A 26,452-nucleotide genomic window follows, 5' to 3' on the forward strand; every position below is an offset into this window, starting at 1 on the left:
CCCCCCCCCCGGCCCCCCCCCCCCCCCCGCTGCCCGGCAGGACTATTACTGTGGTGGTAGAAGCGTTATTCCTATTTAAAGTAGGGCTTTGCATTGCTGGAAGCCACGCTGAGCTGCCCGGAGAAGCCGCGTCACAGCCGTCTAAAAGATCACCAAGGAACAGGCCCCAGGGTCTGCCCAGACCACCTCCCGCTCCATGGTTGTGGCCCCACAGCATCGTGGGGCCGGCCTGCCTGGGAACCAGCGTGAGCACGGGGCAGCGGCTCCACCCAGCAGGAAGGAACCCTTGGCTGAGGAGCCGCTCAGCCTGAGGGGGCCTGCGAGGGCCGGCGGGAAGAAGGCCTTCATGGGAAATGGGGCACATCGCGGGAAGGGGGAGAGCAACCTCCCCCCACGTGCTCCAGAGAGGAGCTGCCTGCAGGTCCTTGCTTTGCCGCCCCCCCCCCCCCCCCCCCCCGAAAGAGGGAGCCGCCCTGCCTGGGCCACAGGGAAGAGTGGCCCGAACCCGTCCGCTGGGCCCACAGAGCCAGAGCCACCTGAATAGCAACTGGGGAGGCCGGCCCGGCCCGAGCTGCCCGCTGAGGCCTTGGCACTGACCCCCCGCCCTGGAGATCTGACTGGCAGCCCCGACCACAGGCACCGTCTCCTTGCTTGCCAAGACACGTCACTTTGGGAGGCAACCGACTGCCCGGAAAGGCGGGCTACGAACTCAGCAGGGGAATTCATGAGCGCACAGAAAAGGCGCCCCCTCCCACCCCGGAAAAGCGAAGCGGGCTGCAGGGCAGCTGCGGCACCAGGCTGCTTTTCCTCACCCCACTCCCTTTTCAAAACACGCCCCATGAGGCGCTCTCGCCCCCTCGCCCTCATCACACGTGGCCCCCCCCGCCTGCCGCTGCCCCGCGAGTGTCATGGCTCGTCCCGCCGCGTCCCTGGGGTTTCCCTCAGACACCCGCAGAAACGCTGCCAACTGCCGCTGGGCTGCAGAGGCACGCGGTGGTTGGGAGGTGCCTTCAGCACCCCGCTGAGCTACCCCCAGACCCTGCTCAGGGACGCCCCCCCCCCCGTCCGAAACAAGCTCTGTGCATGAAATGCCGGCTGCACCTCAGGACAAGCAGTTTAGCTGCACCCGCAAGTGCATTCGGAGGCGGAGGGAGGGCCGGGCGGAAGCAGCCGAGGACCCGGGGGGAAGCGCCAAAGGCAGGCTCAGGAATGGGATGCACGACCGGGAGGCGGGAGGGCGGGGGAACCTCCTGGTGCAGAGCACTGCCGGGGCCCTCCAAGCCCGTCAGACTGCAGCTCCCACTGTCCCCGTCGGTCGATGGGAACCGTGACCCAGCTCGTCGGAGGGGGCCGAGCGGGGGGCCCAGTTCAGGAAGGCAGCAACCTACCCACTTGCTCCTGAGTGATGGTCACTGTCGGGAGAGAAGAAATCTTTTCTCTGTCTGCCGGGGGGGGTCCCGTGCTTTCCAACTGTCCCAGAAGCTGCAAAAGCGGCGAGGGGGGTGGGGGGGAAAGGAGGCGGTTATGCTTCACTGCAGAAATGCGGTCATTGCGACGTCTGAGAGCAGGGGAGAGAACTCCCCACAGGAGGAGAGCGCAGAGCTTACAGTGGGCAGGTGCAAAACGCAGCTGCTCACGCCGCAGAACGGGGGGTGGGGGGGGCGGGCCCTGCAGGAGCCTTTGCGAGCAGGAGGCCACCTTCCGCGCCGGCCGGCCCACCTCTCCTCCGCACGCAGCACGCAGGAGCTGGGGAGTGCCGGGAGACATCCGCTCCGTTGTGCGGCCACAAGCCCCGGCATCGTCCCGCAGGATGGAAGGGCACGCTCCGTGCCCCACTGCAGCACCACAGCTCTTCCTCGGAACCCGCACCTTGCGCACAGCAAGCATCCACGACGCCCCCCGGCCTCCGCCGCTTCTCCAGGTGGGGACCGTTAGGCCAGCCTGCGACACAGCCTGCTCTGGGGCGGCCCACGTGGCGGAGCGGCTGGGGATGCTGCACCTCCGCCAGGAGGAAGGGCTGCATCTCCTGAGCACCCCACTTCCCACGGGCTGAACACGCACGGCAGCAGAGCCCTGCCTGACGAGCCGGCTGCGGGGATCGGCCGGGCCGGCCCGCTGCAGCCCCAGTCCTGCGTGAGGGCAACCCAAGAGTGAGTTGCACGAGTTACCAGCGTGGCCTCTTCCGGACTCGCCGAGCCCGCATGGGGCGGCAGAAGGCAGCTCTTGTGCCACGGAAGGCAGGTGACGCCTGGGTGGGGAGGGCCGCCTTCGCGGCTCGGCTCACACGCTCCCCTCCCTCGGCGGGAGGCTTGACGGCTCAGGCCGGCCAGCGTCTCTCCAAGCTGCGTGCTGCACCCTTGAGCAAGAGGCCGGGCTGGAGGACTGAGACCCGGCGGCAGGGCTGGGGAACCCCTTCCAGCCCCCAGGCTACATTCAGGGCCAGGCTGAAGGCAAACGGACGGGACCAACCCACCAGCCCCCACCCAAAAAGGCCCATTCCAGTGTCAAGCGATTCCTGTCAGAAACTGGGCCGCAGGGGAGGCAGGATGGAGGGGAAGCGCCTGGAGGCCAGGAAGCTCAGCCCAGAATGCACTGGCAACCGGCGGCCGGAGGGGGCAAGCGGCATGAGGCTGGGCAGGGCATGCAGCCGGGTGGAGGTCTGCAGGGAGGCCGGCTGGGGCCCACAGGCCTGAACCTGCCGACACAGCCAGCACGGGCGCACTCAACACTCCCGCAGCATTTGGAAGGGTCCTCTGCAACGCCAATTGCACACGTTGGCGGGGAACCAGCGCAATGCAGAAGCCGGGAGGCTCGGCTGCAGAGCGTGGTTTTGCGAGGAAGCATGAGGCGCCTCGGGAGAGCTGCTCTCGCCGCCTCAGTCCCCCCAGGACGAAGACGGCCAACGTGCCGCACAGGGACGGGGTCAAAAGGGCAAGACGGCGATGCGGACGGGGGAGATGGAGCACCGTGCAGGGCCACACGGTCAGGACTGGGGCCTGAGCGACCCTGCCAGCGCCTGCAGGGCCAGGAACACCTTGGCAGGCGCCGGCAGGGAGCCGCGGAAGGGCAATGGAGGCCGGCAGGAGGGGCCTCTTGCCACAGCCACGCAGGTGGTCTCCGGGGCTCCTCGCGTCCCGGCTCATCCTGGTGCCCGCCCGCCTCCTGCTTCCATTCACCCTTCCAGACCAGGCCCCTGCCTCCTCCCTCCTGCCTGCCCTGGGACTCGACCTCCGGACCGTTTCCCTGGATTGTGACCTGGGGCTGTGCATTACGGGGCCGTGCCGTCCTGCTGGCTCGGGCCCTCGGCTCTGAAACCAACACATGTCCTGCTCCTGTCCCAGCGGCAGGAATCCACCTTGCACCTGCGTGAGGTGTGCAGCCGAGCAGCCCCATGCGGAGGCTTGGAGGCGGCGTGCCACATCCCCGGCTTCCCAGCCCCAACAGGCGAAGGCGCCTGGCTCAGGAGGGAAGGTGCGATGCAGCCGGTGCCAAGAGGAGGAAGGTGCCTCTGGGCAGGTGCGACCTGCCGGCCTCTTTACCTGTGTGACAACAGCATCCAGGCCGCTCTGTCCCCAGGCGTAGTCCCCAGGACTCGAGTGCAACATGCCACCCCTGGAGGTAGGGAGAGGGAGAGACACTCAAGAGGGGAACTGCAGAGTTCGGGGAGGGCAGGGGGTGAGTTGGGGGGCCGGCCTCACTACCCCGCGTTTTGAGTCACAGGACGGTAAAACCCTACACAGCCGGCGAAAGGCCTTTCCTCCTCAATCATGGCCTTCAGTGCCCCAAACCAGCTTGCCACGTGGCTGCCTCACCCGGGAGGGGCAGCTAATGGCCAGCGGGGCAGGAGAGCAGGTGAGGGACGCCTGAGCCCCCAGGAGAGTCCAGGTGTGAGCTCGGGGGAGGGGAGGGGAGGGGAGTCGCGGCCCAAGAGGCATTCTCTGTCCCCACGACAACAGGCTGGAAAGGGGCGATTTGGAGAGGGCGGTCCCAAATCTCCGACCCCTGGCTGCCGGAACGCCCCCCTTCGCCGCTCCCCTCACCACACGCCCCCACGGCAGTGCGGCCAAGCCTCAGCACGCTGCTCGCCAGCACCCAGAACAGCCAGTGAAAGTCGTCACCAAGCGCAGCCTTAACTCACCAAGAGAAAGGGGGAGGCGGGGAGCCCGGAACTGTCGAATTCGCTAACAGGCCGGCAAAGAACTGCTGTATTATTCTGTGCAGGAGAGAAGATTTGGGAACGGGGTGACGGAGGGGAGGGGAGGGGAGGGGAGGGGAGAAGCACGTGTGCAAACGAGCGGCAGCCGGGCTTGCCTGCGCAAAGGGGCGTCTCCTGAAGCACCTCAAGAACCTGGCAGACTTTTTCTGGCCGCAGATCCTAAAACCCCCTTGGCCAAGACACGAAACGTTCTCCTTGGCTGGTGTATGTGAGATGGGGCAGAAAAAAGGTACCGTGTGGGACCAAGAGAGGTGGGCCGACAGAGTCCCAACCACGCCAGAGACACCACCCCGTCGCCGTTAATGCTAATTTAGCCCGCTGGGATTTTGCTGAAGCCCGGTCTGCACAGACCCAGATCCGCCCGTGAACGCCAGCCCGGCACCTCCACACCTCTCCAAGCCTTGGTTTCGGGAGCCCGGCGACTCCTGGGCTCGGAGGCAGAGCACCCAGGCACAGAAAAGCCACCCGGCTGCTTCCGGAAGCGCGTTTTGCCCCCAGAGGGCCCCCCGCACCCTGCCCCCTGGCACATCCTTACCCTTCAATGGCAGGCGACCGGCTGGGCCGTGTGGTGAACCGGGGCCTGTTCCGCAGCGTCATGGGCAGCCGCGGGGGCCTGCTCGGCCCCCAGAAGTCCGCGTGGGCCTGGTGGCCCCTTTCGCTGTCTCTGCCGTCATGGTCCAGAGAGCTGCTCAGGAACGGAAAGACCATCGAGCGATCCAGCTGGTCCCAGAACTGGAGGAGCGGAAAGGGAGGCACTTGAGCAAACGAGCCCAAAGGACGAGCGCTGCGTGCGTGCGTGCGTGCGTGCGTGCAAGGCGGATGGAAACACACCAAGGTGCCATGCCGGGAGATGGAGAGGAGGTCCTGGTGCATAAACCCATGCAAATTTGCCAAAAATGCAGAGTTAATTCTGCCTCCGCTCCTCGTGGGGGGAGGCGTACGATGGTGCAGAGCTCTGGAACACCAGCCAGCCACTCATGCTCAGGCCTCTGAAATTCGCCATTCACTCCTGGGCCCTCCTTCACAGTCTTAAGCACTGGAAACGTGTTTAGTCGGAAGCCGAGAACCTCAACAGACTGGCAAATACGCCAAGCCCACCCAAGAGGAACGGCACGCGGCCTCACGGGCCCAAGACCAGGGGACTCGCAGCCCTTCTTCCTCCCCCTGCAGCGCCTTCCCTGGAAATGGCTTCCGGCCTGCAGCTCCTTAGCGCTGAGACACAAATGCGACTGGACGCCAGGAAACGGCAGATGGGGCGAAAGACGGCAAACGGGAGCCGTGCTTCCCAACGCCTGTACAAGCCCACTGCTCAGGGCGGCCTTGAAAACCGGCAGGGTTGCTTACCCAGTTTTGAGCATTTGCAGAGGGGGTGGGCTGCAGAAAGCAAGCCAGTGTCGAGCCAGACATCCCGCCGAGGCAGGGCTGCTCTGCGCCCGGTACAGGGTGCCGCTGGGCGAACAGCTGGTCGGGCCTGCAAAGCGAACTGCCTCCTGCCGCCTGAGCAGGGCCTGCCAGGCACCTGGGGGCCTGGGCACCCGAAAACCACCTGCCAGCCAGATGCTCAGTGCCTGCAGGTAAGCTGAGCCTCCCAGATCACTTGACACAGAGTAATGCTCTGGCATGGTTTCCAGGCGGGCAAGGTGAAATTCAAGCCCCGGCGTTCTCTGGAGCCCAGCTCTCCTGCTCCATCTGGGAAACCACCGAGTCTGTTCCTCAGTCCATCTAGACCAGCAGTGTCAGCACGGGCCAGCAGCGAGGGCTCTCCAGGGTTTTCCAGCCCTACCTGAGGACGGTGAGGACTGACTCAGGTGCTTTCCGAAGGCATGCCAACAATTATGCCTCTGAGCTGCAGTCCCTCAGTTAGAGTCAGTCACTCTGGGGCGCTCAGTTCCTTTGCTTGGGGCTCTTATTCACTGCACATGGTCCACAGACCAACTTCCAAGTAGGGGTGGTTGAAAATTCAGTTGGCAACTCCAGACTAGAAGAGTTTGGGTTTTTTAGAAGGGAGATTTCAGTCCATACCAGCACAGGAAAAGATTGATAGTTGGCTGTTCACTTGTTTTGAGCCAATTCCCAAAAAGCTTCTGAGAGTCAGTGTAATGCAGTGGTTAAGAGTGCGCAACGGGGATTTGGGTGACCCGGGTTCGAGTCCCCACTCAGCCATGGAGCCCACGGGATGACTTTGGGCCAGTCGCAGACTCTCAACCCAGCCTACCTCACAAGGTTGTTGTTGTGGGGTTTAGACTGAGAACAGGGGGAGAAGGATGATGCAAGCTGCTTTGAGTGCTTTAAAAAGGAAAAAGGCGGGATATAAATATAATACATGAAATAAACAAATCCTTAAAAATGCTTGATACCGTGGAGAGCACTCTCTGGCTGCCAGCAGTTCGGAAGGTGCTAGAAATCATAGAAATATCTGTGTTTTAAGATCCCCTGTTCATGTTGTGTGAACCAAGCCAATGTGAGAACCGGCTACTTGCAGGGAATCCTGGGCCAGGGTTCTGGAGCAGGAGTGACTGGCTCCTGCAGCTGGAAACAAGGCTTCCCCAAGACAGCAAGGCCCTGGGACACTTTGGACCCCGGGGCAAGAAGGCTCAGACTCTCAACACGTTCACAGTCAAGAGCTGCATCGTGTGGAAACCCTCTTTCATTTTTGTGAAATATGCGAGCTGGAAAGGTGGTCTTCTCCCACTGGGGATCTTAAGATGCGTTGGACTGCAATTCCCACAATTCTCAGCCAGCCTGACCATTGGAATTATGGGACCTGCAGTCTAACTCATCGGGACAGCACCAGGCTGGGGAAGGCCACTACAAGAAATGGGCTGCTTTTACAACATTTTCCTCTTTTCCAAGCAAAGACTTCTGAATAAAGCTGACCAGACATTATTTATACCATCTAGAGCAGAAGTGGAGACTTTGGGGGTCACTTCCCCCTGCAGGGACTCTCTCCCACTTAGCCAAAACACTGGCAATTCTCAGCGGCAACCAAGCCTTCAAAGGGACAAGACTAGCTTGAAAACTAGCTGAAGGATGGCCTGCTACCTCTTTCACTGCCACCAGCCTGCGAAATTTCAGTGGCGGAGGCCGCTCTTGATTTTGTCTTCTCGGCCTTGCTTTAGATGCAATGCTGGGCAAGACCAACCGCACTTGGAATAAACCGTAGCAGCTTGTGGACTTGCCCGACCCTCCCTTGGCACAGGTGTGAGGGAAAAACTGGAAGCATTGCTTCCACTTTGAAACTCGTCTGTGCTGTGCCATTGTAGCCAACAACAGGCTTTGGTTAGTTTAAACTATGGTTGTTGACACAAACCAAGATCAAACTGTGGTTTCCGATCCTGGCTTGTTTCAACAAGTCACAGATGGAATGGTGAGTTACACTTGCACCAGGCCTGTTTCTGTGTCTTCCTATGCACATACTTTTTCGTAAGCAGAAGATCAAGTACTGGGGGGGCAGTCTGACTCTGGAACGTAGCTGTGACCAACCCTTCCAAAATGTCCAGGGTAACCAAAAGCAAGGATGGTCTGAATTTCAGTGGACTATGAGCAGAGAAGAGCAGAAGATTGCTGGAAGCCCAGCCCCTCGTCCCTTTGCAACTGCACAGCTCTGGGCCACACAGGGTTAGTGCTTGGGTGCTCCCGAACCAGTCAGCCCCCAGGCATATTAACACACACACACCCCTGCCCCAAGGAGTTTGAGGAAGCCAGGATTAAGGTCTGCAAGTAAGAGCTGCATTATCTGACAAAACGGGGCTCAGGTGCAGTATCCCTGCGGGGCAGTTAGACGTTCAAAACAGACGGATGGCGTGGCTCACACGCCCTCGAAGCAGCAAGACCGAAGGCCAGCCCGCGCCTGGCACACTCTTGCCTCACACAGCGTCAGCAAGGCTGTGACAGCCGGAACTGAAGAGGAGGATGAGCTCAGCGATGGGAAGCTGGCTGAGGTTGCTGAAACAGCAGCAAGTTTTGATATGCTGAGTGGAGGTGCTAAATCCAGAAGCAGCAGTGGCCCTCCAGGGGTTGCTGGGAAGCTCTATTTTCAGGGCAGCTTTATTCTGAAGGAAACCGCGTGTAGAGCTGAGGAGCCGGAACACGCTGGATCGCATGCAGAAAGAGGCTGACTTGTTATACGCTTACACTTGCTGGTCCTCTCATCTCCAGCTCCCCTCGGGCTTTGTCTTTTCTAAAAATCAAGGTTTAAGTTGAGCGAGGACTGTCATTGAGCTGTGGACTCTAGTGATATCTGATCCTAGTCCAGCAATAATAATTTATGGTTTGTTAATCATGACCAACCCATAATTTACATCCCGGACACAAACTATGGCTTCTCCATGGTCACAAAACTGTTTTGTTACTTGACTACCCACACGTCAACAACACACAATGCAACAACTACCCACATTCCACCACTAAGTGTGCCTAAGTCAGCTAATGCCCGAAACCACAGCCAGGAAGAACACAGCACAACATGACAAAAAAGGATATACTGTAAAACGGTTCCAAGAAAGATGCGAGTAAAACTCGTGACGAAAGAACAAGGGCTCTGGAGTCTCCAGAGGGGCCAAAAATGCCCTTCAATGTCTCCTGCACTAACCCGGCGATGCCCAGAGTGGGTGGGGAAGAGATCCGGCCGGGGGGCAGTTGGTTGTTTTAACTTTGCAGTAGAGCAAATAGCAAGAATAGAAAGAAAGAGATGTTTGGGCACCAGGGGTTTGCCCAAGAGGAAAGGGAGCGGCAGCCCAGAAAGGCCTGGGGACCACTGCTCTAACCACTAGACTGCAATGTTCTGCTCCCTTACCCACCCCAGTGTAGGAATTAAGTCCATGTGGGACAACAGGAAAAGGGCTGGATTGATCCCAAGAACCCAGGGTTCAAATTCCCACCAGGTGACCAAAGGGCGAGTTGGTCATTCTCAGCACAACCTGCCTTGTGAAAGCAAACCTGGGGGTGGGTGGAAAAAGACAGAACATGTGTTCCACACTGAGCTGGCCCAGCAGGAAGAATTCAAATTGTGACGGCCGGCTCGGTCACCCACTCCAAGTGTTATGAAGAAAGATAACAGACAATCAAGTTTTGGGCACTTGAGTGTGTACTATGTTGTATATAATCCACACAACAACCCTGCAAGGTAGATCAGTATTAGTGCCCCACATGCCAACTGGGGCTGGGAAGTGAAAGAGGCCAGGACAACATGGCAGGTCTCTGAGGCAGCAACTGAGGCAGGACTCAGACCGGAGTTGGCTCCACTTTCCAGGCTCTGCCTTAAGCGGCCTAAAACGCAAAGGGGGCGCTGTTGGCGGTGACGGGAAGACGGGCCGGGCTGGGAGCTGGGCTCCGTCACACATGTTTCCTGCTCACCCAGCCCCTGCCTGCTCCTCTGTGGGATGAGACACCAAATCAAGCACATCTCAGAGGAATCTGCAACAGTCACCCACCTAAATATACAATTGCTTCAGCTCAGCGCTATAATTAACATGCTTATAATTAACTTGCTTGCAATACATCTGCAAAAAGCAGTGAGTCGGCCTTTTCAGCAAAGGCCCTGCCAGCCTTGCTTCCCTTCAGCCAACAGTTTCAGAAAAAAACGGGCCCCTGGAAGTGTCCTGCTTGTTGAAGAAAGGCTCGGCGTCTCGCACAAAACATCGCTGACCTGAAGCTTCTTGTCCTGAGGTAATTTAGACACCACCCAGCCATGAACTGCGACTTCTGGCTTCTCTGCAACCTGTCCTTCTCTACCTTTCTGGTCAAGCGCTTCACAACTTTCCTCTCCCTAAAGCGATCCCCCTGAAGAGCCGAAGGAAAGCACAGCAGTGGGAACAGATGAGCTGCCTAAAGCGCAGCCCCCGACCGGTGCACCTGTTCCACACGTCCTGCCCCCCCCCCCCCCGCCAGTCAACGTATTCCTAGGAAAAGCCTTACCTCCGCAAATGGGGTGGAAGGGCTGTCGTCGATCCCGCCGCCGCCGCCTTCTAGAAAACTAAGGAGAGACATCAGGTGAGGACACAGGGGGCCCAGAAATACGGCCGGGGAGGCCCGCCTCCTGGGTGGGGCTGGGGCTGGGGCTGGGGCTAAATATAGGCCGAGGGCTGGCTGCGGGAGCAGATTCTCCGCCAAGGAGCAGGAGGCCACGTGGGCGGGCAGGAGGGAAAGGGCGGGCAGGGTGGACTGCACAGTTCCTGGGCCAAAGAAGCGGCACGGCACAGGTGCCGACAGCGCTTTCCCCCACGGAGCGTCATGCATCGGCGCGGCCGCGCAGCGACCCTGCAGGGATGCTCGGGGGTGCGAGGCCACCGCTGGCCCTTCCGAGCCACGGGAAGCGGAACGGGGCGTTCCTGCCTCTGGCCAAGGACCCGAGCCCACCCCCAGCCAGCGACCCTCGTTTCATTTCGGCGGCGCCCAACGGCGGCGCCGCGCCTTCCTGGGAAGTTTATGAAGGTTGTGACTTCAAAAGGACAGCACAGAACGGAGGCTGGCCTGCTTTGGGCACGACCTAACGAGGCCAGGCTCCCTGGAGAAGGCAGGAACGCAAGGGAAGGTCGAAGGCAGGAGAAAAGGAGGAGGACCAAAGAGGAGATGGACGGGCTGCACAATGGAGGGCCCAGCCTTGCATCTACGGGCAAGACGCTTCGCAGGGGCGCCCGTTCCTAGCAGCGCCCTAAGCCAGAGACGATGCGGCAGCACGTCACAACCTACTAGCCTGAGATCGAAAGACACAGCAACACAGCCTTTAATGCAAAAAGCAGTTGACGATGGACGGTACAGCTCCCAGGACTCACTGAAAGCCCATCGGAGGCTGTCAAGGGCCTGGGAGTAGAGGAAGGCCTTTGCTTGGTGGCCCTGGCAGGAGAGCTGGGGTGGGGGGCGGGGGGCTGCCGCCGCCCCTGGTGTGGCTAAGCAAGACCACCAAGCTGCACATGAGCCGCAATCTGGCCAGTAGCAAAGCCTGGCAGATGGAGACTGCCGGTGCTCTGCTGCATTTAAGGCATCGTGCCCCGTGGAAAAGTTTCCCACGGGAAAAGTGTTGCGCTGTGTAAGGAGCAAGAGAGCCTGCCCGGCATAGCTAAGCCCCTGGTCCGGGCCTGGCCTCGGAGGAAAGACTGCGCAGGTGGAAGAAAAGCCACCTTGACCTTTGCCAAAACGTTTCTATTTCAAGGAGAAGCCAAAGGGCACCTCCAGCCTCCCTGGACGAGCAGCATGTCACGGGGAGATCACCCTGGTCCCACACAGGAGCACGTACAGGCGGCTCCCCTCACCCCTCCTGGCCAGAACAAGCCCTTTCAGGATTTTGAAACTAAACTCTGGGGGGTGAGATTTGCTTGTCTTTCCTTTTCCTCCTCCCACGCAATGCTATTTCCTTTTGTGTTGCATCTTTTAGGCTGTAAGCCTGGGGTGAAGATGGTTTCCTCCTTAATTTTTGTAAGTTACACTGGGAGCTTTGGGTCAAGGACAATGTCCACGTCCGTAGAAGCGGCTGCACCTGCACTCTTCAAGGCCCAAATTTTGCTGCAACGCCCTGGCTCTTGGCAAAAAGTTCCCAGAACATGAAATGCCTGTCCCTTGCGCTGAAGTGGAACCCCCGACACTCAACTGTAGCAAGGAAGGCAGACATGTCAGGCAGTTATACATGTGGATATAAACAGCCATGCTGGGAAAGTGGTGCTTCCCTGTCCAGCTGCAATCTATCTTCACGTACCACATGCTGGGAAGGAAGCAGGAAAGGTTAGGGCCCCACATTCCATGTCGGTGGGAACCCCAGAGGTATCTGGCTGCCCTGTGTTGGAAGCAGAGTACCCCAACAGAGGAGCCTTGGCACGATCGAAGCCTTGTGTTCCTGTGACCAGGTGGGAGCACAGGGGCCGGGGGGCGGGGTCAGCAACACCACGGCCACAAATGCACAAGGAGGCGGCTTGCTCCCATGCGTAACAAGGAGGCAGCACAGGGCTGAGCCGACACTTCTGAATTCCAAAGTGGCGAGGCGCTGGGGGGAAGAGCAGGGAGCATGAAGATTTTCCAGCCCAGAAGGCGACACTGAGTCATACCAGGGCTCATGCCAAATTTGGCAGCCAGGCCATAATACCCTGTAGGATGGTTGTTTTTTTTTTTTTTTTTTAACCTAGCTACCATACGCTCAGGACAAAATATAGCCAGGTATTTGGCTGGCATAATCTTCCATTTCTAACCAGCATGTCCCCCTCTGCCAATAAGCTAAGAATCAAAGAGGAAAAACAGGCTCTCCCCGCCAACGCAACTGCTTCCACTTCTGAAAGACAGTCATTGACACTTCTTTCTGCGGGAGCTGAAGAGCAGGACCCCCCCCCCAAAAAAAACCCCACTCTGTGGACAGCAAATCCCGGCAGACCCCGGCCAATCCCAGCACTGAGCATCTGGGGGAAGTTCCATGGGCAATACATGCAAACTGTGGCCGATTTCACTCAACCTCAGACATAGGAAGCGCATCTACTGACATAAGCATGTGGCAAAAGATACCTGGAATCATCTGTCACTTCTTCAATAAAGCCGGAATCACATCTGGGGCACGTGTACTCCTGCAGAAAGAGGGAGGGAGGGAGACGGTAGTTTTAGGCCCAAAATGCGGTCAGGCAGAAAATACCCACACAAAAGCCAGCCCTGGGCATTTGAGCAGTCAGCAACGGGCAGGCAAAGGCCTGGGAGCCTGCCAAACGACCCCCCCACCTCTGCGTAGACACATTTTATCCTCACGACGGACCTGCGTGGTAGGTCAGGCTGAGAGACAGCCGCTCGCGGGGGCCCAGGGTCAGTGAGGGGCCCTGCGCCTCCGTGGGGTTTGAACTCGGTTCTCCCCGAGGCGCCCGTCACACGAAGACTGGAAACGGCCAGCAGCCGCTTCAGGGCAGACAAGAGCGAGAGAGACAGTGCACCAACGATCGACAGGCCTCAGGATGCCACCTCCACCACCAGCACGGGGGGGGGGGGCAGTGGGCAACAGGAGACAGCCGGGGGCAGATCGAAGAACCGCGGCAGCCAGAATACTATCTGGATGCGGTGGGTAGGGGGCAGGGGGTGAATTACTGACCACGGCCGATGGGAAGCCCACAGATGGGACAGCATTTCACACTGAAGAGACTGGACGGCCGCCTGCCGAGGCCGCTTCAAACTGGGGTCCAGCTCTGGGCAAAGGGGTGGACTCAGTGGCCGACACAGCCCTTTCCAGCCCTAAGGTTCCATGAGAGAAATACTTCTGCGGGTCCAGGTTATGAGGCAAAGGGCAAACGCCATGCCAGGCATAATTCGAATGGAACAGAAAACAGAGCTGCAAGACCTCCCTCCCCTCCTGCACATCTCTGGTGGGGCTGCGTTCGGAATACTGCATTCAGTTCCCGCCTCCGCACCTGAGAGGGGACATTATTGAGTGGGAGAGGACAGAGAAGGGCAAGGAAAACGATCGGGGGCTGCGCTCGCTCCCAGAGGGAGCAGCTGCAACAACCGGGACTGTCCAGCTCGGAAAAAAGGCGAGGAAGGGGAGACATTAAATAAGGCACGGTGTGGAGAAAGGGGAGGGGAGGCATTTCTTCCCCGCCCCCATGGCGCTTGAACCCGGGGCCATCCCATGGGTTTGCTGGTGGGAGACTTGGGACGGATTCGGGGGAGCACACGGTGCATGGCCGAGCTGTGGGATGTGCTGCCGGGGGCAGTGGTACGGCCACCCCCTGGGCGGCTTCAGACGGGGGCTGGCAGATCCACGAGGGAGGGGGCTGTGGGCCCCTAGCCTTGCGGGCCACGTGCGCCCTCCTTCCCCGGAGGCGGCCCGCCTGCGCGCACCAGGGGCTGAGGGGGAGGCCTTGCACCCCCCTGCTTGGGGGATCCTGCGGGCAGCTGGGTTGCCACCGTGTGTATGGGACCCTGGGTCAGACCCTTCTTAGGCTCCCACGTACAGAAGGCTATGAATGGGATGCCATGGAGTTAAAGGATGCATTTACAAGAGGGACGGAGCCAAGTAAGGTCACGCGGGAGCCACTCCAAAGAGCCCTTTGCACTCCACATGCACAAACTTTGACCTGTGACAATGAGCAGGGAGTATGAGACCAGTCTAGATCTTTAACAGCCGCAATATGTCCACGCAAGGAAGCATTTTGAAACCATTACTTGCTTTGGAACATGCACCTCTTTTGCAGGGAAAAAAAAGTTTGCCCCCAAAAGTTAAATGCTGGTATAAACTGCATTGCTTTTTCAAGTTAGATTTAGCGCTTAGAAAAGTCTGTGGTCCGGGGCACCAGTCTCATCTGGGTGGATGGATTCTCACTGGTTATATTTATATAGAGAGCAGGACTCCTGTATCCACAGAGGAAGGTTCCAAGCCCCCAAGCAAATGCCTGAAACTGCAGTATAGCAAACACTATACTGTACACATGTTTCTTTTTCCACAGTTCCATCCATAGTAGATCCGTTCTTACCATACATCGTAGCAACCTCAGCATATGAATTTTTTCTTCCCCTCTTAAATCGAGACCTTTCACTTAACGGAAGCACTGTATGACTTCTATTTGGCACCTTAAAACTTTTCTTTTGGACTCTCCTTTGGAGCGAGGTCGACTGTGGTTAAGTGAAAGCAGTAACTGAATCAGTGGCTATAGGGGTCCTGCTGTACATTTACTCTGGACATTGCTATTCCTATTACAGTGCATTTACGGCCCACCTTTTTCCCTCTTGCAAGAGTCCTCCTCCACTAAATTGCACCTACAACAACACCTCTGCAAAGTTGACCAGGCGGAGGGTGAGTGACTAGCCCAAAGCCATGGCTGAGCAGGTCCTTGACCCAGGATCTCCCAGGTCCACCACCTCTGATCTCAGCGCAAAGGGAACGCAGGATCGGGACAGGAAGTTCTCTGTCTCTTCAACCGCTGAGATCGAGACCATGCAATTCATTTAGCAAGGAACTGCTGGATTAAAAAGAAAACCTTTATATACAGATATTGTAAAGTCAGCCCTATCTACCTTCCAGCACTGAGGCATTCTGAATATTACAAGGAAGTTTCTGAAAGAATCCAGTGAGGTCTGTATTTCAAATGCTTTTTTCTGACTGCTGAAAGACGGGTGCCTTGTATATTAGTTTGCAACAGTAATATTTCCTCATTGTTCACCATTTACAACTATAACTGTAGAGTATTATTAAATGCTTTTTGTATGACATGCTAGAAACACCGAGTGCTGCCAGGCCCGGACTCCCCGCATCCTACACTTCTACCTCCTTGGTTCCTAAATGCGACTCCTTTGCCAGCACCACAGAGGAGACGATCAAGATGAATCTGTCCCAGCCTCCAGCAACTCGCACGTCTGATCAGCAACCTTGCCACCGCCTCATCCAAGCCATTTATTAAAAATGCAAGACAGTACCGTGCCCAGGACACTCTGCTGAGATTGCGCTCCATTAATTAAAAATAGTTGTCTATGGGTGATGAACTGGCTGCAGAAACGCTCAACAGCAGTAGCATCCAACTCACATTTTACCACCTCGGAGGCCTGGCCAAAAGCTTGCTGAAGGAGATATATCATGTCCACAGTATTCCCACAATCCCCCAAACTAGAGATATTTTCTAGAGGCTCACAGCCTGACCGCTTAAATCATCTGTTCCAGAATTCTGCCCAGGACTGATGCTTCAGAATAGCAAATGAATTCAGCATTCGATACTCATATCGCATAAGCAAAGGCAAAAAGAAGTGGCCTCGTCTTCTTTTTTTGTCCTAATACACCACAAATAGCTGGCCAGAAATGTTTCAGAAAAAATAAAGCACACATAACATGATTTAAATGTTATATTATATAGAAACTTTTACTATAATATTTTAACACTACATAGACAGTAGCACATACCACGTCCTTCACATACCGAAAACTGTTGATGGATTCAAACTGTAGCAGTTCAAAGAATTGTGTATCACTGTCAAGCATTCATCTATTTTCCCTTTTACAACTCATAATTAAAAACTGGTGCAATATAGAGCTCCTGATGAACTGCTTGCCTCTTTTATTCCCTGCCCACCCAGTTTGCAAAGCAGCCTCTGCGCCGGCTCACGCATTTGCCAATGAGAACCCTCTGAAGGGCACGAATGGGAATCACCTCATGTATCTGCTAGTAGTAACTGCCCGAAAATCTTAGAAACTGCCAAGTTTGCCAAATATCGCACCTGCAGCGGGCATCCCTTCTATCTTAATAAGGAACTCAGGAAACTACAGAGCACCGGAAAATGTCTAGACCTTGATCACTGCCCCCAGGATCCTGCTAGGTTTTCACTTCATCGTCACAACAACCATGTGAGGAAGGTTAGGCTGAGCCGGAGCAACTGGCCCAAAGTCTCCCAGTAGCTCTCATGGCCAAGAGGACACTTGAACGTGGACCTCCGGGGTCCCCTGGCCCAACACTCTAAGCACCACACCTTTGAACACCTTTCTCAGCAAGTCCCAGGGATATTTATAGGGCCATATTTGCCACCCCGTGCTAGGATTTCAAGTTCCTCCTGTGTTCGTTCCTGCGTTCTGTGGATCAGAATACAGGCAAGAAAAGCCACCATCGCACCTTCCTGATCTTCCTGCAACCTGTGGGCTCCATCGTCCTACGGCCTCCTTTGACATGGGTGCTCTTGTCCGGAATTCCTGGCACCACAGTTAGGACTGAATTTTGGTCATCTCCCACCCAGGAGTCCATTCAAAGCCCTCCTGATTATGGCTGCGAGGCTCCTGCCAAAAAATACAGCTCCCAGTCCCCGTTGTCCTGGCTGGGCATGTCAACAAATCAGTCGAGCAGGAAGCACTGTGCGAACAGGCAGGTTCCAGGGGAGGGCCTGAGGCTCATCCAAGGCCAAGAGGCAGGTGTGACATGCAGCAAGCAGCAGAGCCAAGCGAGGGCCGGCGGCACGGACGCCCCGGGAAGCGAGGCACAAGGCACACAGGCCGATCCAGCAACACTGCTTAGCCAGGCAGAGCCTCCTGCGCCCCAGCCAGGGCTCAGCTGCAGATTGTGATTCCTCTCCGCCCAGACTGCTTTGCTGCCGTCCCGTTTGGAGACGAGCGCGCCTTCTCCAAGTGGCTCTCGAGGCCTCTCGGGGCCCCTCAGCCCCTGCTTCAGAGACGGAGTCCCCCAGGCCATGCAGGGATGGACTTGCGGGCCTCTCCCCGGGAGCTGAAGCGTCTCCTGACATGGGCTGTTCTGGAGTTTTCTTTGCTCTGGGAGCTCTAATTCCTCCCATGAGGAATCTTCCTCCTGGGGGAGCGACTTATTATCTGCAGGGAGTCCTTCGTGCTGCTCCTGCAGGCCACCGTCCAGGAAGTGAACCTTTCCAGCCCATGTTCAGCACCCTCCTTTCTCTTCCAGGGCTCCGACCTTCAACAGAAAGGGTGGGTGAAAGTAGCAGGCGCGCCCCCGGTTCTTCCTCCCTCCTACACAGAGCACCATACTCTGCCAGCCGTTCCGCGTTAGCCAGGGCAGCCTCCAGGAAGGCAGTGCGCTCGCAGGAAGACATGTCCGGCACACACACTGCAGCCCGTGTCCCCCTCAGCAGGGACCCTGCAACCATGATCCCCGGCTCGTCCATCTTTGAGTTGCTTTTTAATGCCGCCTGCACCGCCCACACCATCTTCCTCATCGTTCTGTGGCATCGTCCATGAAAACCCCCTGGTCTCGGCGACACGGTTCCAGGGCACGTGATGTCCTAATGTGTCCCATGTTAGCCCACTCTCTCCCCTCTTCCCCTTGAACTCCCCTGCAACACGCTCTTCTAGGAAGGGCTAAAAACCTTTCCTATTGCTTGGTAAGTTGGACAGTGCAGACCGTGACGGCATCCACGTTCTCTTCCAAGGCAGTTTGGTGCTGTGCTGGTTGTCCTCGGGCTGCAAGACTGCAGATCACTGACACTGAGTCCCAGACGGTTCGGCTCTTTCCCCAGACTCTCCTTCAACTTTCCCCATCAATCCCTGCACTAAATAGGAAACCTGCTGTGCTTAAACTCTGAGCTCTTGCTTGTCATCCTGGAACAGCCTAATGAGTTTGCAGGCCCCTCTGCCAGCCCAATCAGCTGATTTACCTCCAGCAACGAGAAAAACTTCTCAGGTCTTTTATTGTGTCAAAGATTAGCATGTAATGCACGTAACATTTTAAAAAGCAGACAAACAATCGGATCTCTATCCATTATGAAAAGTGGGAAATTTTCCCAGGCCAGAATTTCCCAGAAACCTTGCATACAGCACCTGCCCACACATTCTGATCTTGGAGGTGTCATAGGAGAGGAAAAAGCCCAGATTGATAAAGTCCCATCCTGTTTGCAGGTAGAAAATTATCTTCTGCCACAGATTCTTCACACACCTGGTTCAAACCATCCAAAACGGAGTGGAAAGCCACAAGACAGTCATCTGTTTCTTACAGTACTGTATCACCCAACAGCCAACATCTCTTCCCTTCCTGTTCCTTTTTCTCCGTGAATCATCAGAATGTAAGGATATCAGAAAAGTCCTGCTGGATTGGGCCAAAGTCTGTCTAACAGTGACCAGTCAACCTCTCACAAGAAACACACATAAAAGTTTCCCTCCTGCCCTGCTCCTCAGCACTTGGTGCAGGCAGGTAGACTGCCTGTGACTCTGGAGCTGCAGGGAGTGGCAGCCACTCACAAACTTCCCCTCCATGAATTCCCCCCCCCCGCACTTTTAGAGCCAGGTGGATGGCCTTTGCTACATCTTCACCTTGCAAAGGAGCCCTTGCCTGTCTCTGCTCTGAATGTCCCACCAGTCAACTTCAGGGGGTGACCCTGTTGCATTCTGGGATTAAGAGGAAGGGAGAAAAATCAATACCGGGCCAACTGAATTCACCCATTATTGCAACGCTGCTGCTTCTTCCAAAAGCTGCCCTAATTTCAGTTTCCATTTCAAGATCCCCCTGAGCATTCTGGTCAGGGGGACAGCACACCCCTGGTAGCAAAGTATTTTTGATGCCCTGTCTTTTTCGATTGTAAGTTGCAAGGAAGGCCTGTTTTCTTTTACAGATGGCAGATAAGCTTGTCTGGAAGCCTCTGTAGTTGAGGACTGGGATAAAAATCTGTTAAATTTAGAAAACGTACATGTGGGATATACGCAAGGGAAAGAAAAAGGAACTCTTAGGAGCAGCTTCTGTGCATGCAAAGAGTTCAATACTAGATCAATCCCAGGCATTTTTTGTTGGTCTATATCCCAGCACCAGAGAACGCATCCATCACAGGCAAGGATTCAACAAAGACATACGCTCTACCTGGCCGCAGAGTGTGCAGACAGGCAAAGGTCTCTGAAGGATTCCGACAATGCACAAGCCTCCTCTCTTATTGCAGTAATGGCTTTTGTAAAGGCAAATACTGAACAGGCACAAGGGAAGGCTGGATGCGCGACCAGGTCCTTGTGCTTCTTCCAACCAGCACCAGGTCAGGGCCAAGAAACACAAGTGCTGGGATTAGGGCCAAGCAATCACGTGACCAAGCAGAGAGAGGGGTGGGGTGGGGGGGAGAACAGGAAAATCCTGTTGAATCAAACCGAGGGGCAATCGAGCCCAATATCCTGTTTCACAATGGCCAGGAGGCGCCCAAGCTCTGGGAAGCATGAGTTGCCCCTGCCTATTGTGCTCACAAATTGGCATTGGCATTCACAAAAGGCACTCTGCCTCCGATTTGGGAAATTCCACCCAGCGATTAAGCCTAGCAGCTGGTGGCAGTCCAGGAATGTATCTCATCCTTTAGAGCCTTCCCAGCCAGCAGCAGCGGACTCCTCTGCTGAGCTGAAGGGGCATCCGCTACGCTTTGTTTGCTCAAGCACCTGGCTTGCACATCACAATGGCCCAGGTTTTGAACACACTCTGAGTGATCATGAGCAAACGGCAGGAAAGAGGAGGATGCCGCAGGCGGCTCCTGCTGAAGTGCGCACCCCAGGGGACGCGGTCCCTGGATGTGATGTCCAACAGAGCTGGCTTCACTCCTGTTTCATTCATAACCAAGTGGTTAACAATTCGTGCGCCTTGCAATGTAGGGACCGAGCTTTCATATTGGGTAAGGAGAAACATTCTCCACCCACCCCCTCCATTTTTTTTGCTCCCTGACAAAATGGCATCCACAAAGCCTTTCCCACACTGCTGTCTTCAAGATGCTCTGCAATTCAGCTCCAATCAGCTTCAACCAGCAAGGCCCATTGTTGGGGATGATGGGCACTGCAGTTAAAGGTTTTAGGGCATGGCTGCTTTCTGCTTTGACAACCAGGTTCTCAGGGCTTCCTTGAAGATGGCCCACCAATACACTTGGCCCCATCAGGAAGTGCTGACCTGAAGAGCAGCAGTCACAAACCAAATGAACGTGTGGGGAGGCAGACACGCAACGGCGCAGCTCCCTTCGATTTGGAGATCTGCCCAAGCAACCACACCAGCAGATTCAGCTTCAATGGGCGGAGCCATCACTCAAAGCCGTTGCTGGTGGGCCGAGATCAATCGAGAGGGCCGCCAGTCCTATTTGCTACCCTGCTTTCATGCTGGTTGCACCAGGAAAACCAGTGTGGCATGGTGGTTAAAGTGCCAGACTGGGGTTCAGGAGACCGGGGTGAAGCCCTCACTTGGCCACGAAGCCCGCTGGGTGACTTCGGGCCGGTCACCTCTTCTCAGCCCAACCCGAATGGCAGATACACTGCGGGCTCCTTACAAGAGGATGGGGGATATCAATGCGGTGCAGTAACAGCCACAACAACCAGTTAGGGAGCAAAGGCGATCACAGGTAGGCCATCCTTCCAACAGGCAGGTGCAACACGCACACGCAGGGACCACTGCCAGGCAAAACTGCCCTGTAAGCATGGAGAAATCAAGGAAACGAACTCTTTAGTTGACCATGAACGCCTGGCTACAGAGAGCTTGCTCAAATTTAGCATCTGCGGCCAGTGATGTGTTTTGGCATTCTACAAATGCATCTGAATACCACCAAAGGTAGCACGAGCATCGGATTTTGCTCCAGCATGTCAACCCGTAGCACAGGTGCGTTCCCAGCAGACACTGCAGCTGCGTCGCTCTAAGGAGCAAGAGCAATGCAGGGCACACGCAACAGCTGTTCTGCCGCTTAACACCATTCCAGCTGCACAAGGCCGACAGCACCAACACAAATAATGACGGGGATCTCCAATTTCATTACTCCTACCCAGCCAGCATCCATGAGAAGTGCAGCACCTGTTTAAGAGCGCCCGGTGGCTGCTGGCTACCCACAGGAAGGGAAACTGCCACCACTTTCGGTCCGGCCTGGAATATTTCCACACTCTACTGCCGCCGTTTCCTGTCTGATTTTTCTGCCTTTTTCCTCTGCTGAAGAACTCAGGCTCTACATACGGCCTCTCATGAGAAGCTAGTCTGACTCCAGATAAAGTGACAGCAAGCCCTTGAAGGCTTTCCATAAGACAAGCATTCTCATGGCAAGCTTTTGTCGTCCTTGGCGCCCTAACTTGGAAAAAGGAATTCCAGCCCCTGTAGGGTTTTTTTTAAAAAGGAAAAGTATATGGTGCCCCTTCCATCCCACTCCTCAGCCAAAAAGACTCTTGCAGAGACTTACAAAGGACCAGGAATGCAGCCCAATACAGTCGGAACACACGAGGAACTGAGGAAACATAGGTATGTACGTATTATGCACCTCAAATACAGAATGAGTGTTAGGCTACTTCTGCTTCAGAAATCCTCAGAATCTTTGGGATCTAGGCACACGGAATCCTCAGAATCTTTGGGATCTAGGCACACGGTCTTTCAGAGAGAATTCTTACTGCCTTCACCCAACTACAGTTTCCATTCTTTATATAGTAAAGGCCTGTGCGTGCTCGCCTTTTTCCGTCTCTTTTAGAAACATAGAAAACAGAGCGAGTCAGAAGGGACCTCCAGCACCAGCTGGCTCCGCTCACGACATGCCCACCATGTGGACGTCCAGCCTATCCTTGAACACCCTCACCAGTGGGGCCTCAACCACCTCCCGGGGAAGCCCATTCCACACCCTCAGGGTCCTGACTGTCAGGAAGTGCTTCCTGGCATCCCAGTTGAACGTTGGTTCCCTTGAGCTATTCTGTCCCTAAATCACAGGATTGGAAGTTGGAAGGGGCCAGAGGGCCATCAGGTCCAACTGACTGCTCAGTCAGGACTCCCAGTTAAACCATCCTTCTCAGGTGGCTGCCCAGCTGCATCTTGAATGCCTCCCGGGTGGGAGAGGCCACCATCACTGGAGGTCACGGGTTCCATTGTTGCACTGCTCTAACGGTCAGGAAGTTCTTCCTGATAGCTAGTCAGAATCTGGTTTCCCGCAACTTGAGCCCCTTATTCCACGTCCTACACTCTGGGATGATCGAGGAGAAATCCTGGCGGTCGCCATTGTGACTGCCCTTCAAGTACTTGCAGAGTGCTCTCCTCTCTCCCCTCAGTCTTCTCTTCTCGAGGCTCAACATGCCCAGTTCTTCCCCTTCCTCCTCACAGGGCTCTGTCTCCAGGCCCCGGGTCATCCTTGCTTTCCTCCTCTGAACCCTTTCCAGCTTGGCTGCGTCTTTCTTTCTGTGGTGTCCAGAAATGGATGCAGGACTCCAGAAGAGGCCGAAGCAGTGCTGAGTAGAGGGAAATTAGTACTTCATGGGATTTGGAAGCAATACTTCCATTAATGCAGCCCCAAAAAGCATTTGCCCTTCTTGCAGCCGCATCATGTTGCTGACTCCTATCCAGTTTGTGATCTACGACAATCCCAGTTCCTGATGTGATCCACACACATTATGGAATCCCACCACCCCATCCCAAGAGCCCTGACAGAGCTGTTTTCAAGATCAGTGTCCTAGGAAATGCCCAATGCCATTCCGTGTGGCTGCGGAATGCGCCGACAAAGTCAGTGATGCTGGAGAAGCTCCTCTCCGTCTTCCCACCAAAGAACTGCCAGAAGCACTTGGAGGCCCAATGGTCTACAACACGGAAGGGAAATCCAAGGGGTCTGTTACACACACTGATTGAATTATAATGCCCATCATATCCAGCATGCATGGGAATCATGGGGGTTGTAGTCCAACACATCTGGGAAGAAACAAGTTTAAAACAGCTAGTAAAAATAACTTAATATAACCATACCCTCCTTCCTCCCCAGTTTCAGGAATTTAAGGGACTTACTATCCATAATCCAACAGAGAGAAAAGGGAGAATAGCAAAGGCAGGGGTCAAGAGGGGAAGAAGTTGCAAATATTTTCTAAGCGCCAAATGTTTTAGGAAGGGGTTCCACCCCTTTCCTCTAGTTACTTGCTTGATCTTGGCTTTGCTACCAGTAGCTGAATTCTCTCCTTCCCCTGCCCTCGAGTTTGCTTGAACAAGACACAAACCATCTAATAACAGCCCCTCTGCCTTGGCATTGTGACATACACCTGCAGCATACAGAAGGAGCACAATTCAAAATGGTTGGTGGAGAGGACGCAGCCGTTCAGCCTCCTGATATGTGAGCAAGAAAATGGAACAAGCAGCTCTAATAAGACCATTCTGTGCAAAGCTGGGCCTCGTGGTGCTTTTGCTGAGAGCGCGGACCAGGAGTGCACGGGAGCCGCTGCAGCTGTGTTTTCACTTTCTGAGATGACTAGTTGCTCTGATTTCTCTTTCAGAGGAAGAGAACGCTTTGCAGAGCCTTCAGCTAAGGGCTGGAAAATCCCGGGCACACGGCCAGCAGGACGCCTACAAGTTCAGTGTAAAGTTAGGGCCATCAGTGCAGTTCTTTTTGTGCAGGGTGCAAGAGGGGAGAGGGGGACAGGCACATGAATCCCCATCTATACTCAGATCTCACTATCCAGATTAGCCCGCAGATCCCTATCAGCTGCCTAGGGACCCCTCAGATCACTCTCTAAGAGACGGAATGACAAATGAAGAAGTCCCAGTCCAAATCTCACCTCAGTCATTAATTTAATAGGTGCCCTTAGACTGCAGGTGGAGAAACTGAGGCCTGCGGACAAACTGGCCTCTTTCTTCCTGGCTCCACCGCCTCCTGGCTTTGGAGCATGTTTTCCTCCCATGCTAATTGTGCTTACTTGAATCACAGCACTGCCTAATCATTCTACAAGATGATGCAGGCCAAGTTCTCCAAATACTCAAGAGTCGTTACTTTTGTTCCCCCTTTCCTCCAATGTGCTCAGAAAGCCACACAGGCGTTATTGCCCATTCCCCGTATTTACTCTCCAACAGGTGAGGCTGGGAGACTAGTGCTAAGCCACGCTGTGGCACTGAAGGTGCCAGGGTTACTATACTGGAAGGACTTGAACCCAGGTCCCTGCCCTGTTTCAAGTCCAATACTCGTCCCTGGCTCGGGCGTCCCTGTTGTTCCATCACGGTTGCTTGTCTCTCCGAGTGTTTTCTAGCTGCTTTTAATGAGCAGCCACAGTGCACGGTGCCAAACCACCTGGCTCTTTGCACACCTGGATTGATGCCATACAGAGACAGGAGCCCAGAAAGAGACGCAACCAGACCAGGAAGTAATCACCTCATTGAGTCAATCACCTCATTGAGTCAATCAGGTTCACACCAAGCAGGGCAAAGCTAGCCTTTCATGCTTCCACTTCTCAGAAAAGACCAAGAGGAATGTGCCTAAGGCTGCTGAGTGAGTGGCCCTGAGGAGCAGACTTGGGCAAGATCTGAATGCGGCTCTCCTTCGGCTTGCTTCCCTCTTCCTTCGACCAGCACTTCCCTCTTGTCATTTCAGCTTCAACTGCTATTTTATTCCAAGTTAGCATTAGAATTTGCAGTTTAAGGAGCCAGAGTGAATCAAAGGCTGGAGTTAGGAAATAGGAAGCAGGAATTACACAGATTGCGCTAAGATCGGAATTGTTTTGATTGTGAATACCGCTCATAGACAGTGGGGCAGCAGAGAGAGCTGCTGAGAAGTGTGAGCATTTCCCAGAAATAACAAAAGCAAAAGTACATAGCAAGTTTTGGCTCAGTCTTTGTCTGTGTGGTCAAATGCATTCTCTACCAAAGAAAATTCTCCACTAAGCATATTCCTCTTTTGAGTTTTAATATGTTCATTTATTGGCACAGTTTATTCAATTGCATTAAGACAAGCAAAGACTCGTGCAGACTAAAACTTCTGTATTCCAGGCAACTTCCAAACATTAGCCACAGTTAAGCTTAATAGTACAAACCTTATGGTCTAGCAACTTTATTTTCTGTGAGATGGAACTGTGAAATGTTTATGTCTATATGTGATACATTTAATACTTGCTCTATACAAAAAATGAACAAGAGCTAGCTCAGATCTTGACCTACTGCAGAAACACCATTGGTGACATCAGGAAATCCTGAACAGCAGCGACAGAAAGCAAAAGGCCACAAGCGGCTTTAGAGTGGTGTTTCTGCTGAAACAAAAGGACAGCTGAAACACAGGGCAGAAAAACTGCCGAAGTCAGCAGTCGAGAAGGGAGCCCAGCACAAGCAGGGAGTGCATGTGCTTCTGGGCAGGGAGGACTGAAGAAATGCAGAGGGTTTAGAAGAGGGGAGGCAGATGTCAAACTCGCAGCAACACTTTGGAGGCTTTACCAGAATGCCAAAATCCATCACAACTGACGTTTGTTGAATTCACCCTCCCCAAGAAAAAAACCCGCCACTTGGGGCTAAAGAATCTGGAGTGCAGAAATGGTTCTGAATATATGAAGGGAACGGCATGCACGGTCCTCCACAAGAACCCACTGCTGGTTCCTCTTACTCATTTCAGCAGGACGAGAGAGGGCAGCCATTTTTGTCACTTCTGTTGTTAAACGGCTGGGAGCCAGAAATCTGAAGTGATCCGCTGAGAATCAGCCACGGGCAGATCCACAGCTGCCCTCTGCCCACCACTGCTCTCTAGATAGCCTAATGGCCAGCATCTTGCAGTGCCACCAAAAAAAGCAAGGAGGGGGCTGTTCCCGCACATACCGTTGTGCGGTTTTGGCACTTGCCCCTGTGACAAGAGCAAGGGGACAGCAGCGTCAGGTGTGCTGCCCTCCTGAAGACTCCCTTGCGCCCCCTCAGCTGCACAGACAACCAAAGAGCAGCAGGTGCAGCTATAAGGTGAGATCAAAAATCTCACCGACCTTCTGGAAATACAGGGCTTTGCCAAGACATTTCCAGAAACACAGACACTTCATCTCCCAGGTGTCCAAAGGACCAGGTAGCTAAAAGAAGGTTCCTACCTGCATCGCACAAGCCTGCACAAGCATTCCTAATCAAAGGCACCAAGGCCACCAGCCATGAGTCAGGG

General features: G+C 55.1%; 1 protein-coding gene across 1 annotated transcript in view; it reads right to left on the reverse strand.

Annotated features, from left to right (window-relative positions):
• The window catches only part of RNF115 (ring finger protein 115), a 32,871-nt gene that overhangs the window by 3,479 nt on the left and 2,940 nt on the right, over positions 1–26,452 (reverse strand). Inside the window, exons 2-7 of the mRNA XM_044449274.1 lie at positions 12,701–12,759; positions 10,133–10,190; positions 4,752–4,948; positions 4,139–4,213; positions 3,540–3,612; positions 1,389–1,482 (exon numbers count right to left, since the gene is read on the reverse strand). Coding sequence (XP_044305209.1) covers positions 1,389–1,482; positions 3,540–3,612; positions 4,139–4,213; positions 4,752–4,948; positions 10,133–10,190; positions 12,701–12,759 — 556 coding nt within the window. The remainder of the gene's footprint in view (positions 1–1,388; positions 1,483–3,539; positions 3,613–4,138; positions 4,214–4,751; positions 4,949–10,132; positions 10,191–12,700; positions 12,760–26,452) is intronic.

Source organism: Varanus komodoensis, unplaced genomic scaffold (assembly GCF_004798865.1).
Source record: "Varanus komodoensis strain SLA01 unplaced genomic scaffold, ASM479886v1 scaffold57, whole genome shotgun sequence".
Taxonomy (NCBI): Eukaryota; Metazoa; Chordata; class Lepidosauria; order Squamata; family Varanidae; genus Varanus; species Varanus komodoensis.